This window comes from Pan paniscus, chromosome 1 (assembly GCF_029289425.2).
Source record: "Pan paniscus chromosome 1, NHGRI_mPanPan1-v2.0_pri, whole genome shotgun sequence".
Lineage (NCBI taxonomy): Eukaryota > Metazoa > Chordata > Mammalia > Primates > Hominidae > Pan > Pan paniscus.
The window spans coordinates 212,309,095-212,322,985 of NC_073249.2; the positions used below are offsets into that span (position 1 = coordinate 212,309,095).

The 13,891-nt window shown below is 47.8% G+C and overlaps 1 protein-coding gene across 2 annotated transcripts in view; it reads right to left on the reverse strand.

Moving 5' to 3' along the window:
* Positions 1 to 13,891, reverse strand: part of KAZN (kazrin, periplakin interacting protein) — a 1,229,740-nt gene that overhangs the window by 512,567 nt on the left and 703,282 nt on the right. For both annotated transcript variants that reach the window (XM_008951836.4, XM_014342705.5), the window contains exon 3: positions 6,894 to 7,134. In XM_008951836.4, coding sequence (XP_008950084.2) covers positions 6,894 to 7,134 — 241 coding nt within the window. The remainder of the gene's footprint in view (positions 1 to 6,893; positions 7,135 to 13,891) is intronic.

Sequence of the window (13,891 nt, forward strand, 5' to 3'; positions counted from 1 at the left end):
CAGAGCTTGGTCACTTCCTGACCATATGCCCTTTGGCAAGTAAATGTGTCATCTCTGTGCCTAAGTTTTCTCCTATGGAAAATGGGTACAAGCATGGTACCTGCCCAATAAGTCATTATGAAGATTGAATGCATTCCTGAAATGTATTAATCCAGAAAATCACTTAGAACAGTATCTGGCTCAGAGTACACACTATGCTGAAGTCTGCTACTATCATCCCCATTGTAGTCATCACTAACTCACTGCAAACAAGTGATTTAGTTTCTCTGAGACTCAGTTTCCTCTTTTGAAAAACGGGCATTACATAGTTGACCTGGAAGAACATAGGTTTGAATTGTGCAGGTCCACTTATATGTGAATTTTCTTCCACCTCTGGCACCCCTGAGACAGCGAGACCAACCCTTCCCCTTCCTCCTCCTCCTCAACATGAAGGTGATGGGGATGAAGGCCTTTATGATGATCCACTTCCACTTAATGAATAGCAAATATATTTTCTCTTCCTTATGATTTTCTTAATATTTTGTTTTCTCTAGCTTACTTGATTTCTCTACTTAATTATAAAATACATAATACATGGGGCATAAAAGTATGTATAAGTCAACTGCTTATGTTATCTGTTAACTGTTTATATGATGCTATGTTTACGTTATCATAAGGCTTCCGGTCAATAGTAGGCTAGTAGGAGTTAAGTGTTGGGGGAGTCAAAAGTTATAGACAGATTTTTTACTGTGCTGGGTGGGAGCCAGCTATAGTTGCCACCTCGCTGGCCTCAGGATTCAATAATGCATGTTAAGCGCTTGCCAGGGTAGTTGATATATTGTAAGTGCATATTATTATTTATTAAAAAGTTTGACCAAAGCAATGAAACCAGTTCTCATTTACTGCTACATTAAACCATTCACCTTGACCAAAGAGAAAGAAACTACAGGCTTCAAGATGGTCCCAGAATCCCCAGCGTCTTGTGGCATGCCCAAAAGGTAAGTTCTGAGAATAATAATAGTGAGGTATGCAAAGATGAGTGGAGAATATCAGCTTCTTTAAAAGGGCGCTCTGTTCTTAATGACTCATTACTTCACACAATCTGTAGAGCAGAGGTAATATTGGGAATGGAAGGCCTTTACATCCCCACAAAGGTAACATAGCGCTTGCTGTGGTGGAAGAGGACAGAGGAGAAGGGAGCTGGGCAGGACACCTCCTCTCCCCAACTTCTCTCCACTCTCCAGCCTGACTGGAGAAGTGGGCAGAGGCCCTGGGGCTCTTTGCTTGCAGGACTGCCTGTTCCAAGCTCCATCTGAGCTCCTGTGCTGAGGTCTCAATTCATCATAAAGTAAAGGGGCAGGGACCTTTCAGAAGCCTGACCCAAGGGTCTGACATGACCCAGCCAACAAAGCCCGCAGAATAAATTTAGCCCCAATGATCTTGTACCACACAGCAGCCACCTGCTCAAACAGTTGTTCTTGCCAAACTCATTAAAACTATGTTCAGCTTCTTTCATGTTTCCAGCAGCCTAGGACTCCAAGGGGGTAGCAGGAGTGCCCACAGAGCACAACCTCGCCTCCACCACTTGGATCAAGGTTGCATCAAACAAGCAAGAATGTTCTGGTGTCGTGCAACCACACGGGGCGGAAGAAGGCGTTCCTTTCCCTGATCTTCTTCCAGCTTCTCCACAACTGAGATGGGCCTGGCAGGGGATTTGGAGGGTGGTGGCAGGGGAACTGGAGAGTGGTGACAGGGGTCAGCAGAACTCTTAGCTGCTATGAATCGTCAGGTATGATCTGCCCCTGTGGATGGCCACCCTGTTGGCTTCGGGAAAGATGTCTTTTCCTAAATGATTCTTTCTGAACCCACTATGCCTGCAATTCAAGGCACCAAGGCAGTGCAATGACTGCTGGCGGTGACACTCCTGCCATATTGTGTGCTACTCACCCTAATATGCAGCCCAAACACTGAGACCTATTTCCATGTGCAACATCGCTTAAAAACCCATTCTCTGGGCTCAGCAGGCAGAACCCCCTGATATATGGCAGGGGGTAAGAAGCCAGGGACCAATGTTCAGGCAAACCATTAAGGTATGGAAAGAACAGAGGAGTTCATGTTGATTTCACTGTCCTTATCTACATAGCCCAGGAATGAATATATAGATTTATAATACATAAAGAAAACATGCAGTGAATGTGGCCAAATCCCAAGCTTGACCTTCTGGGCCCCATATGATATGCACGGTGAGCAGGCAAAGTTCCAATGAGCTCTTGCCACCTGCCAAGCCCATCTGCTACAAACACACTGGCAGCCAGGAAGTCACACATTATAACCCTATAGGATTCCTAAAAAGTGCCAACAGTCTTCTTGAGGAGTAAGAGGGTAAAGGGATGGAGAGAGGGCCTATCATGCCTTACCCTGGGAAGATATGTGACCAGGCTCCTGTTAGATGAGTCAGGTCAGCTCAGACTTCTGGGGTGCATCAAAGAGGTGTTGGAAAACCACTAAAAATCATGAAGTGCACAATGGAAGCATGAAATTAACCAGAATCAGAGACTTGACTCAAGAGGTCCTTTGAAGGCATTTTCCAAAGACAATGGAAAGATAGTAAATAATCCCCAATCAATAAGTAATTTCAACCACACTGTACTGATCTGTAAGTAATCTCTTTGTGACCACGCAGGACAATTTTCAGGGAGAAGTCTGAATCCCCATCCCATGACAGCCTACCAGGTTAGGAAAAGACACAAGCTATTTTAGCCCCTTGATCTGGCTGGAAAACCATGGCGCAGGCTACTTGCTGAGCTCTGTAACTTAGTGGCAAGCTAACAGAAGGCCCGAGATTCCCCAACATTTTGTTCCATCCTCTCTGCCATTTGAAAATTCTCTTTCTCAAAAAAGATAAAAGTCTACTTAGGAAAACAAGAGCAGAGGCAGAATGAATTGAGAAGGGGATGCCAAAAGACAGAACTTACTTTGCAAAGCGACAGTGTCTAGCGTCTCCACAGACTACTCACACATTCAATTCACTCCAAAGGTAATTTATACTTCACGAAAGAGTTTCCAGTGTTGTAGTAATGGTAGATAAGAGCTGTCAGGCCTTAAGTAACAGCCTATTTTAATGCCTGGAGAGAAAAATACAACTTGCACGCATTTATGGAAATGTACAAAGGTACAGGAAACCGACCCTTGCCTCCATCCCATTCTAACAAATGCAGTAGGCAGGAAGTCCTCCACACCAAAGATAGATGCTATCAGCACGTCCACTTGCATAGGAATACAAATACAATTATTTCTTTAACAAAGAAAACTAATGACAGTAGGCATACATCCTACTGGGCATTAAGTATTTTGTTACATACAGTTAACACCTATTTGAATTGGGTACCATAGCACTTAATTGTTTTGTTCTATGCATAGCAAAGCAACCAACTGAATCTAATATTAGTCATTCATCAGCTGATAAAACATTTTCAGAGAAACAAACTGCTACATTTTCCCCTCAAAGAACAGCAAGCATTTTAAACACATTTTCCCAGAGATGTTATGCTGAGGAAAACAGCTTAGAAATGTTACTTTAAACAAATCCCTTCTCTGGCTACCAACAACAAGACGAATTGGAACAAATGCTTGGCTCTGTTCTTTCCAAGCCTCCTTCTGTCCACCTGTCAAAGGCTGCCGTGACCCCACCGACCCAAAAGGCAGCCTCTGGAGCTCTGAAATGTGTCACCCTGCACGGACGCCCTCTGCACTGTATGCCAGCATTCTCATTAAGGATTATCCAACTCAGTTGCAGGAGGGAGAGACAAGATGGGCTGGCTGCCAGGAATTCTTTCAACACAGATTCCGAAAGAATATCCTCCGAAGTGCCGAAAGCCCAGATTTTCAGCAGTTCACTTTCTAGATTCTGTTACATAGCAACCATGCCAGCTCACAGGGGGTACCAACCAAGTTAATATTTTGTTTAAATGACACACTGCATTAACCCGCTAGGAAAACCCAAATTTTCTTCATCAAAAGGGGATACCAACCTACCTACTGCCCGTTGTCATCCCTGGAACAAAACAGCCAATGATGGATTGATGAGTTTGCTTCATTCATTTAAAAAAGGAATTTAAAAAACAAAAACAAAAACATTTGAAAATGAATCTAACAGTCTCTTGGCAGAGGAAGCAAAAGGTGACTCTTTCCCAAAACCATTTGTACTAATATTGTTAAAGTTACATTAGCATGCATTTAATATGTGCATAATGCCCTTTCGTTAAAAGATGACTTACACGGTTGCATTTTGAAATGCAAAGATACTCGTTTTATTCAAAACCTTGATTTGAAAACTGATAACTCAATGGCACTTAAACACTCTTAGGGTCTGGGCCCATTGAACTGCACCAACACAGACAAAATGAAAACACAAGACTAATTTGGAAGAACAGTCAGAAACCCTGAGGAGCTGAGCCTCTGGGAGCCTCCCCGGAGGTGTATTACGAAGAATCAAGTGGAACCCAATCAATTGCACTTTAAAATTAACTTGTGTGAGAACTCAAGGCTTCTTTTTAGGATAATGAAAGCAATGGCAAAAGAAACTACCAGACCACCTCTGCAGAGGGTTTCTGTGCTAGCAGGATGCTGCCACAGGCTATGAAAAAAACAAAAACAAAAACAACTCCCGCCCTCATCCAAAAAAAAAAAAATCCTCAAAACTTACAGAGGCTAAATAATGTATCAAGTACTGTTGCTACAGACAAGTAAATGATACCCCACTGAACTTATACGGGGGCTTGTTTTCTTTTCAACCATCACATCTGTTTCAATGCATATCAGTTTAGACGGTTATGCGGCCAGCAATCAAGTAGAGTTTAAACCTTTTAACATTTTATTTTCTGATTATAAAAATCACAAAGTGCCCCTAGTAAAGATTTTGAGACATACCAATGTACAAAGAGGAGAAATCAAGACCACCCTTCATCCTACCACCCACAGCCAGCCACTGACATGGGCAGGCACAGTCCTGAGAGCGTATAGGAGCTGCTGGTTTTATGTGTTTTTAAGGATATCCAAGAGATCCAAAAGCCATTTTCATTTCCACAGCCCTGTGCGTTTGTGTAGGAAAAAAGAACAAGGAATCAGCCCCCTGTTGCTCCACTACAACAATTTAACCATCCGCGAGTATGTCAGTTTCCAAGTTGAGCATGTGGACATCATTACTGCATTGACTGCCTTAGCCTGCCCAGTCTACAACCAGACCCAGGACTCAGATAAAAAGCCACTTAACTTTTCCTTCGTGGAGAAAGGGGCAGACGGGGGGAAATAAACGAGCATTGTTCAGTGTCCTTTACTATACAGCTTTTGATTCTTAGCAAAATGCCAGTTCTTAGCTATTTCTTTAATGTTAGCAGAGCCTCTGCCTATAAAAAGTGAAGCATTACCTTGCAGTCTGTCTTTTTTTTTTTTTTTTTTTGCACAGGTTCCAATGGAGAATGTTCTTTCGCACACAATACAATGACATTGCGAGGATGACAAGAATAACCACATGTCAAGCTTGCAAGCTTGCAGCAAGCACTAGGACCACAACACCTTCTCACCATTACGTCATGGCTACTTCCTTACCAAAGTACTCCCCCCAATTCCTAAGACTTCCAACAGGCTCCGGGAGTACCAAGTTAAGATCTGACTTGGAATTCGACATAAAACTGCACGTGGGCAGGCTTCACATCTCACCTCAAAGAAAGCACACCTTCCCAGGAAGATAAGGTGGAAACAGAGACTGATGGAGAGAACCAGATTCTTAGGAAAACAGACTCTCTCAACCCTCAAGAGAAGCTCTTGAAATGACAACAGAACCAGAAAATCATTTTGAGCCACTGAGCAATTGGTACCTTGCACTTCAAGTGACATATTTAGACAAGTGGCCCTCATGGACTGGAGATTTGTTTCTGTCCTGTTCTGGATTTCAGCAGTTTAATTTGCAATTCAAATGATATTAATAACCAGTGATACTGTTTCTTAAAGGGCAATTAGGCAAAAAGAAAAAAAAATCCCCCAAAGCCTGCTTACCCTTTTACTTTCTAAGTCACAGAAACCAAACAGTACATTTTAGGGAATGCCCCATCCGCCTTTATGTCTTGCAGGGGGTTTCAGAGCTTAATCTCCGTCAATGTGAACACAAACCAACTGTCTTTTTCTTCCTCTTCTCTAAACCGCAGAGTCCCTTCAAACAGGCTCCCTGCAGCCCACCACCCTAAGCCTTCATTTCTCTACCGCTCAACCTTTGAGGTCTACAGTATCCCCCTGGAAAGTGCTCTCGGTGTTTATATTTGCGGAAATTTAAACTCCCTGCTGAGCTGAGCATCTACTGTTGCATCTATAGATTCCAATGCCTGAGAGACCTCAAATGAGAAGAAAATAAAGTCCAGATGCAACTGAGCCAAGGGATTTGGCATCCGCGGAGAAAAGTGCACAGCAGTGCAATCCTCTATCCCAACCACGGCGGCAGAGCCCGGAGCTCTCTCTGGGAAGGAGCCTAAGGAAGTGGGGGGAACTGTGCCATTCACCCCTGCGGGGGGTGGGGAAAAGGCCCCGGCATGAAAAGTTTGCCACGGAGCTAGGGGGCTGGTGCCACGGAAAGGGCACTTTCTGATGCCGGAAGGGACCCGCCGGCTGCGCCTCGCTCAGGCTGGCCGGGGCCGGTGTGACCGTGTGACCCCGTGCACACTGCGCTCGGGTTTTCGTGAATGACAGCAGCCTGCAACTCCCAGCCGGAGAGCAGCGGTGGCCACCGCCGGGCGGAAAGGGTTACAAGCCAGAATGCAAAGCGATTTCGCCCCGGGCGTGGGGGACCCCGGGTCCCCGGCCACCTCCGAGGCCGGGCGTGCTCTGCTCGCCTTCCTCCGCCCTGGGCGCCGGGGCGATCCTACCTTGCGCTCCGAGCTGGGGGTTCTCCATGTTCGTCGCCGCCGAGTCCCCCGCCGCCGAGGCGCTGGCCGCGGCTCCCGGGCCCGGGCCGGGGCCGCCGCCGCCGCTCAGTTCCGCCAGTCTCCGGTTGGTGGCCGTGAGTTCGGCTCGCAGGTTGGTCACCTCCTGGCTGGCCGACTGGACCGCCCCATCGATGCGGAGCGCGAGCTGCTTATTGTCTTCCATCATGCTCAGGATTTTGGCCTGGGGGCGAGAGAGGTGACAAAGAGCTGCATGATGCGCGGGGGGCGCGCGGCCGGGCACCCCCGGCTCTACCTGTTGTGTCCCCCGCGGCCCGGCTCGCCCGCGCCCCGACCCCCAGGCACCGGCAGCGCCGGTTCCTCCGGCGCAGGAATGACAGCGGCGCCTCCAGCCCGAGCCGCGGCGGTGGCGAGGCGGCGGGGGGAGGAGGCGGAGGAGAAAAAAGAGGAGGAGAAGGAGGAGGAGGAGCAGCGATCGCCGAGACCCCGGCGGGCGGGAGCCGAGAGCTGCTCCAAGAAGGACACCGCGCGCCGCCAGGCACTCTTTAAATGGAGCCTACCATTCGCCGCCCGCTCGGGAGGGGGTCTTCGTCGGCGGCTGGGGGCACCCTTGGCCTCCCGCGCCCCCCTACTTCGGAGGCACACCCCCCGGGGGGGCAGAGGCGGCGGGCGGCAGCCGGGAGGGGGCCAAGGTGGCGCCCCTGGCGAGGGGCAGGGGTCGCCTGGACCGAGGCCGGCCCTCTGTCCCCTCCCTGGAGCGGTGGGGCAGCCCCCGCCCTGGAGAACTGGTGCCCCGAGCAGTGCTAAGGTTGGGGAGGCGCTGGGTGCTCGGAAGAGAGGGTGCTTGGAAAGGGGGCCTCAGAGGGGAGCCGGGGTGGATCTCCATGGAAGGGGGACGCTTGCGCCAGCTCAGGAGTGGAGTTCGTGCTCCACCGGTTCCTTAAACTGCGAGTACGAAATCCCCAGAGGGGAGCTGAGCTGGTGCCCCGCGTGCCTCTCACTCTCCACCCCCCACCCGCCGGCCAGACCTGCGCTGCCCACCCCAGGAGGGAGCGCCTATCTTCCTCGGCGTGGGCCGCTGGTGCTCCCGCCTCTCCACAGCCCTAGCCCTGTGTGTGCACCCAGGTGGAGGAGCAGCCTTAGCCAGCTCCTAAGCTTCTTAGCTGGGCTGAATATTGGCGGGGACAGAGATGAGGTTGAGAGATAAGAAGGAAGGCGTCGATGGGGCTTCTTCCCTTTCTTCTACTGGGAGCAGAAGAGTTGAGCCCTGCTGCCTCAGTTTACCCATCCCCTCTTCACAGAAGAACTGAGGTACCCTGACGTTGATATGCCCTTTCCAGCTCCTCTTTCTCTCCCAGACCACAGGCTTTGCATTTTTCACTGGGGCCCTGGATTCCAGCCACCAGACCTTGTTACCATAGCAAACTTCATTCCATGCAAATAGGACAATTTAAAACAGCCAGCAACCCTCTGGTCAACAGGGCGCCATCATTCCAGCTCAGTCAACCTCCGGAGAGCAGCAAAGAGCAGATTGCAGAAGCCAGTGGGGTGCTGCAAGGAAAAATGAGGCTGCCCACCCTTCAGGTTCTTACAGGAAGCCCATAAGAACCAAGCAAAAACTGCGTGCAGAGTGCTTTTATATGCATTCTTATCTCTTGTGAGTGAGGATTATTATTCCCATTTTAGGGATAAGGAAACTGAGGCTCTGCATAGGGTTAAGCAATTTACTTAAGGGGCCCGCAGAAAGCAGGTGACAGCGGGACTGGAAGAAAGTAATCATCTGATTGCAAGTTCCTCCTGCTGCGCCTTCAGGAGGCCTTGGATGATAGATTTCTCCCCCCTTTTCTGTGGAACCATAAAAACAGTCTTGCTCCATTCCCCTGTGACCACTAACAAGCTTTTGCAAGAGGGCAGGATTTGATGGTGGAGCATGTGGCAGGAAGACACAATTCTTCACTGTGTCCGCTCTGCTCAGCTAATGGGTCAGTTCAGGGATCGAACCCTGACCTTAACCTCATTAACACAAGTTCTGACCAACTGGACCAACCAAGGCACTTAGAACTGCTTAGTGTATCTGCAAACCAGGATTCAGTTCTTTGCAGTCTTTCAGTTACGTTATGGGAGAGCATCAAAACTACAGAACTGTGTGGATCTTGAAAAAGGGGATGCCGTGGTGCAGCCATTGTGGAAAACATATTAGCAGTTCCTTGAACAGTTAAACATAGGATTACCGTACGACCCAGCAAATCCACTCCTAGGTATATGTCCAAAAGAATATGTCCAAAACAAATATCCAAACAAAAATTTGTACATGAATGTTCATAGCAGCACTGTTCATTAGTAGCCAGAAGGCAGAAATAACCCAAATGTCCATCAACAGATGATTGGATGAACAAATTGCAGTATGCAATGGAATATTACTCAGCCGTGAAGAGTACTGATACATGCTACTACGACGTGGATGAAGCTCCAAAACATTATGCTAGTTGAAAGAAGCCCGACATAGAAGGTCACATATTATACAATTCAATTTATATGAAATATCCAGAATAAATAAATCCATGAAACAGGAAGCAGATTGGTGTTTGTCAGGGGCTGTGGGTAGGGAAGAATGAGAAGTAACTGCTTAATAGGTGCCGGGTGTTACTTTGTGCTGACTGATGAAAATGTTTTAGAACTAGACAGAGGTGGTGGTGGCACAACACAGTGAATGTACTAAGTGCCATTGAATTGTTCACTTTAAAGGGCTTAATTTCATGTTATGTAAATTTTACCTCAATCAAAAAGTCATATATGCAAATACACAAATAGAGAGGATGGGAATGTTTTGGAACTAGGGCTTCTGAGCAAACAGTTAAGAGTAGCTCTATTTAGAGGGGTGTGTGTGTGTGTGTGTGCGCACGCACGTGTGCGTGCACTCACACCTCTGGTATAGCACTCAGCAGAAGAAACAGTAATTTATCTGTTTACATGTCTCTCTCCCACTTCACTGGGAACTTGTGGGTGGGGGAAGGAGGGTTATCCGGCTTTTTATGTTATTCATCTTTGCATCCTTGCCGCCCTAGCCCGTAGTAAGTGTTCTGTAAATGAATGCGTGTGAGTGTGTTTGTGTAGTAAACAAAGTGACCCAGTGTTACTCATTTTGCTCTTCAGTGAGATTATTCCCACACACCGGAATCTTCAAATCAAATCAAAACAAAAAAATCTAATAAGGAGAAAAGAAAAGACTCATTCCTTCAGCCCCTTCTCATCCCTCTATTTTTGAGGTTTCAAGAAGCTTGCTTTAGAAACTCCTGGGGTGCTTCCTAGGATTTTAAGAATTTTATTTTTTGAGAGTTTTTTTTCCTAACATGAAAAAAAGGGGCTTTTTCCAGTTGTGTGACCTTATGTTCACCCACACACCAAAGGACTAGATCTTAGATAGAAAGTCTGCAATCAATTAGCCTCTGCGGGTATACTTGATTTAAACCAAAAAGGTCTACCTTTCTTTTTTCTTTCTTTTTTTTTTTTTTGAGACGCAGTCTTGCTCTGTCGCCCAGGCTGGAGTGCAGTGGCACCATCTCAGCTCACTGCAACCTCCGCCTCCTGGGTTCAAGTGATTCTCTGCCTCAGCCTTCTGAGTAGTTGCGATTACAGGTGCGGGCCTCCACACCCCTCTAATTTTTTTTGTATTTTTAGTAGAGACAGGGTTTCACCAGGTTGGCCAGGTTGGTCTCGAACTCCTGACCTCAAGCAATCTACCTGCCTCGGCCTCCCGAAGTGCTGGGATTGCAGGCGTGAGCCACAGCGCTCAGCCAGGTCTACGTTTCTTATCCCCAGCCTTTGCCACCGCTCCTCCGGAGGTGATCTCAAGGAACAAAACAGTTGCTGTGTTTAACTTTTCAAGGAACTGCCAATATGTTTTCCACAATGGCTGCACCACGGCATCCCCCTTTTCAAGATCCACGCAGCTCTGTAGTTTTGATGCTGCCCCCCATAAGGTAACTGAAAGACTACAAAGAACTGAATCCTGGTTTGCAGATATACTAAGCAGTTCTTTTTTTTTTTTTTTTTTTTGAGATGGAGTCTTGGTCTGTCTCCCAGGCTGGAGCATAGTGGTGTGATCTTGGCTCACTGCAACCTCTGCCTCCCGGGTTCAAGCAATTCTCTGCCTCAGCCTCCCGAGTAGCTGGGGTTACATGTGCCCCCCACCACGCCTGGCTAATTTTTGTATTTTTAGTAGAGACGGGGTTTCACCATCTTGGCCAGACTGCTCTTGAACTCATGACCTTGTGATCCACCTGCCTTGGCCTCCCAAAGTTACACCAAGCAGTTCTAAGTGCCTTGGTCGGTCCAGTTGGTCAGCGGAATCTGTGTCCCCTCCCACTGGCCTAACCCCCTCCTGCAAGCCCATTTGCCTGTCTATGGGGGCTGATAGGCGTTTACCGCCCGTGTCCTGGGACACACCTGCAAACTGTTGGGAGAGGGATTCCAGAGAAGTCTGTCATCCACAGCTGTCTCTCCATGGGATTCACAGCTATGAGAATTTGGCAGTACTGTGGGTTCTGTTTCAGGGTTCCCCCTTTTGCATGTTCCCCAAATAGTCCCAATCTCACACCCCAGTAGGCTGATGTTAAGAACCAAGATAGAAAATGGGTCCACTTCATAGGGACTTGCTATCATTTTTCCACTGTCACTGCTGCTATCACTCTCAACCAGCCCAACCCCATCCAAGGTCCAGGCCTCGGCTCATATGCGGTCACCAGCCTCTACCTACATTGTCTGATCTTTCTGAGCAGAATAAGCCAACTGTGCCGTGTGTGTTTGTTGCCCATCAAAGCTTGCCTGGGTATTTTGAAAAGTCTGCAAAACCAGCTTCCCCGTAGCTCAGAGAAAGGAAATTCCTATCAAGAATCAAGGCTAAGGGCCTAACCCATTGCTGACAGCACAGCCGTATGCACCTCCCTTTTCCCAGAAATAGAGTGACCTCATAATATAACGTCAAGACTGGGATGCTGCTGAGAGCAAAAGAGGGCGCAATGAGTAATTGAATTAAGCTAAAACAAGTGGCATACATAGGAATTGTCCCAGGAAACCCAGTATATATGGTTGCCCTACTCTATGATTGAATGACGCTATTTGGTCCTAGAAGGCAATGGGGATTGTCTACTCTAGTGCCCTCCTTATTTACAGACAGAGAAACAGAGACCCCAGATTTAGGAATGAACCACGCAGCTTTGTCAGTGAAGGGGCTGGGAAGAATTTAACCAGGGTCTTTAGAAAATGGCCCATCTTTCCACTGGTGTGTGTCACGTGGCACTTCCTAAATTACACCCACAGCCTTGCATAAGCTGGCCACTGACTTCTTGCACCACACCCCTTGCTCACCACTCTCTTGCCACTTGTTTCTGACCTCAAGGTCTTTGCCTTTTCCCTTGCCTCTCCCTGCAACATTCTCCCCCTGGCTCTCTGCATCTGATTCCTTTTCATCCCTCAGATTTAACATTCAACATTTACTTATTTCATAGCATATATGGCCATTGGTTATTGTTCTGTTTATTTATTTGTGAATTTGAAATACAGACTGAAGGATTTGAGAGATAAGTCCCCAAGAGTTTGGCTCCCTGGGGTGAAGGTCTTTAAACTCCTGGGGTTTCCAAAACAATCCTGCTTATTCTTCTTTGTCTTGGATTCCATGGAATTCCCAAGAATAAATGCCCTTTTCTTGAGCTAATTTGATTATTTCTATTGCATGCAGTAAAATGCCCTGGCTAAAACTACTCCGTCCCTCCCCCGCATGTACCAAATAAGCCAGACCGTGAGCCTCAGGAAGGCAGGGTTTATATCCAATTCTGCTTTCTGCTCCCCCTGTCTGGTGTGATAGTTGCTTCTCCAAAGAGTTTGTGGTTGATTGAACAAATTCATCTTCCTTGTCCCCTACAAATTCATATCCACAAATATTCTCGCTACTCTCATTAAAACCCTTCTCATATTCATTCAGTCTTCTCCAGGAATTCTAGTCACATCTTAATTTTGCAAAGCACTTTCACAGCTCTCTTATTTTATTCTTGCGACAACTCCATTGGGTAGAGAGGGTACTGGTATCTGCACATGGCAGATGAAGACACTGAAGTTAAGAGATCTGTCCAAGCATCACAAAACTGCCTGCACTTCCTTCCACCTCTTATCCCTCCAGTGCTCAGCACATACTTGTTGAGTGGATAAGCTGGGGGCCAGGACTCAGATACTCCCACATAAAGCCCAGTTTTCTCTCCTATCCTATCAGAAGCATCGTTTCTGCCTAGCTCAGAGACCAGAGGCGGCATTCATGCATTCCACCTGGTAAGGCTGAGTGATAAATCCTGGATTCCAGGAATCCGAACGTGGGACAAGGTGGAAAGGGGGAAGGCTGAAAGGGAAGCCAGTGAGTGATGAACTTCTTGACCCTGGAGTCAGTGCCCTGAGAAACTCTCATGCTTCTTTGGGTCGGCAAATGGCTGCTTGCAGGAGCCAGAGAGAGATCCACGAATGGGGTCCTGCTCCCTGCAGCCAATGTTGAAGGCCGCTTCCTGCAAACAGTGTCCCTTCCTAGGTTCTAGCCACAAGCCTCTGGACTTCAGTGTTTCCCGAAGCGAAGATGAAGACCACGTGACGTGGAATCCTCAGAAGCTGCTTGTGAAAATGCAGAAGCCCAGGCCCCACCCCTGACCAACCAGAATCCCTCGTGTGGTACCCGGTGTCTTGGTATCTGCATTTACAACAAGCTGCCCAGGAGAATCTGATGCTTCATGAAGTTGGAGACTCACCGGTCCAGACACCCAGATGCCCAGAAAGCACTGAGCGCGTGTGAAATATGTATATGCCAGGAGCTTTTTGAGCCTCAGGAGTGGCTGTGAGGGCTTCCTGCTCTCTGTTTTCTGGATCATATCTGTCCTGTGCACCCCCCTCATCCCCCTCCAAGAGACAGTCCTTGGGGAGTTACCCTCCCTCTCCACAGACGG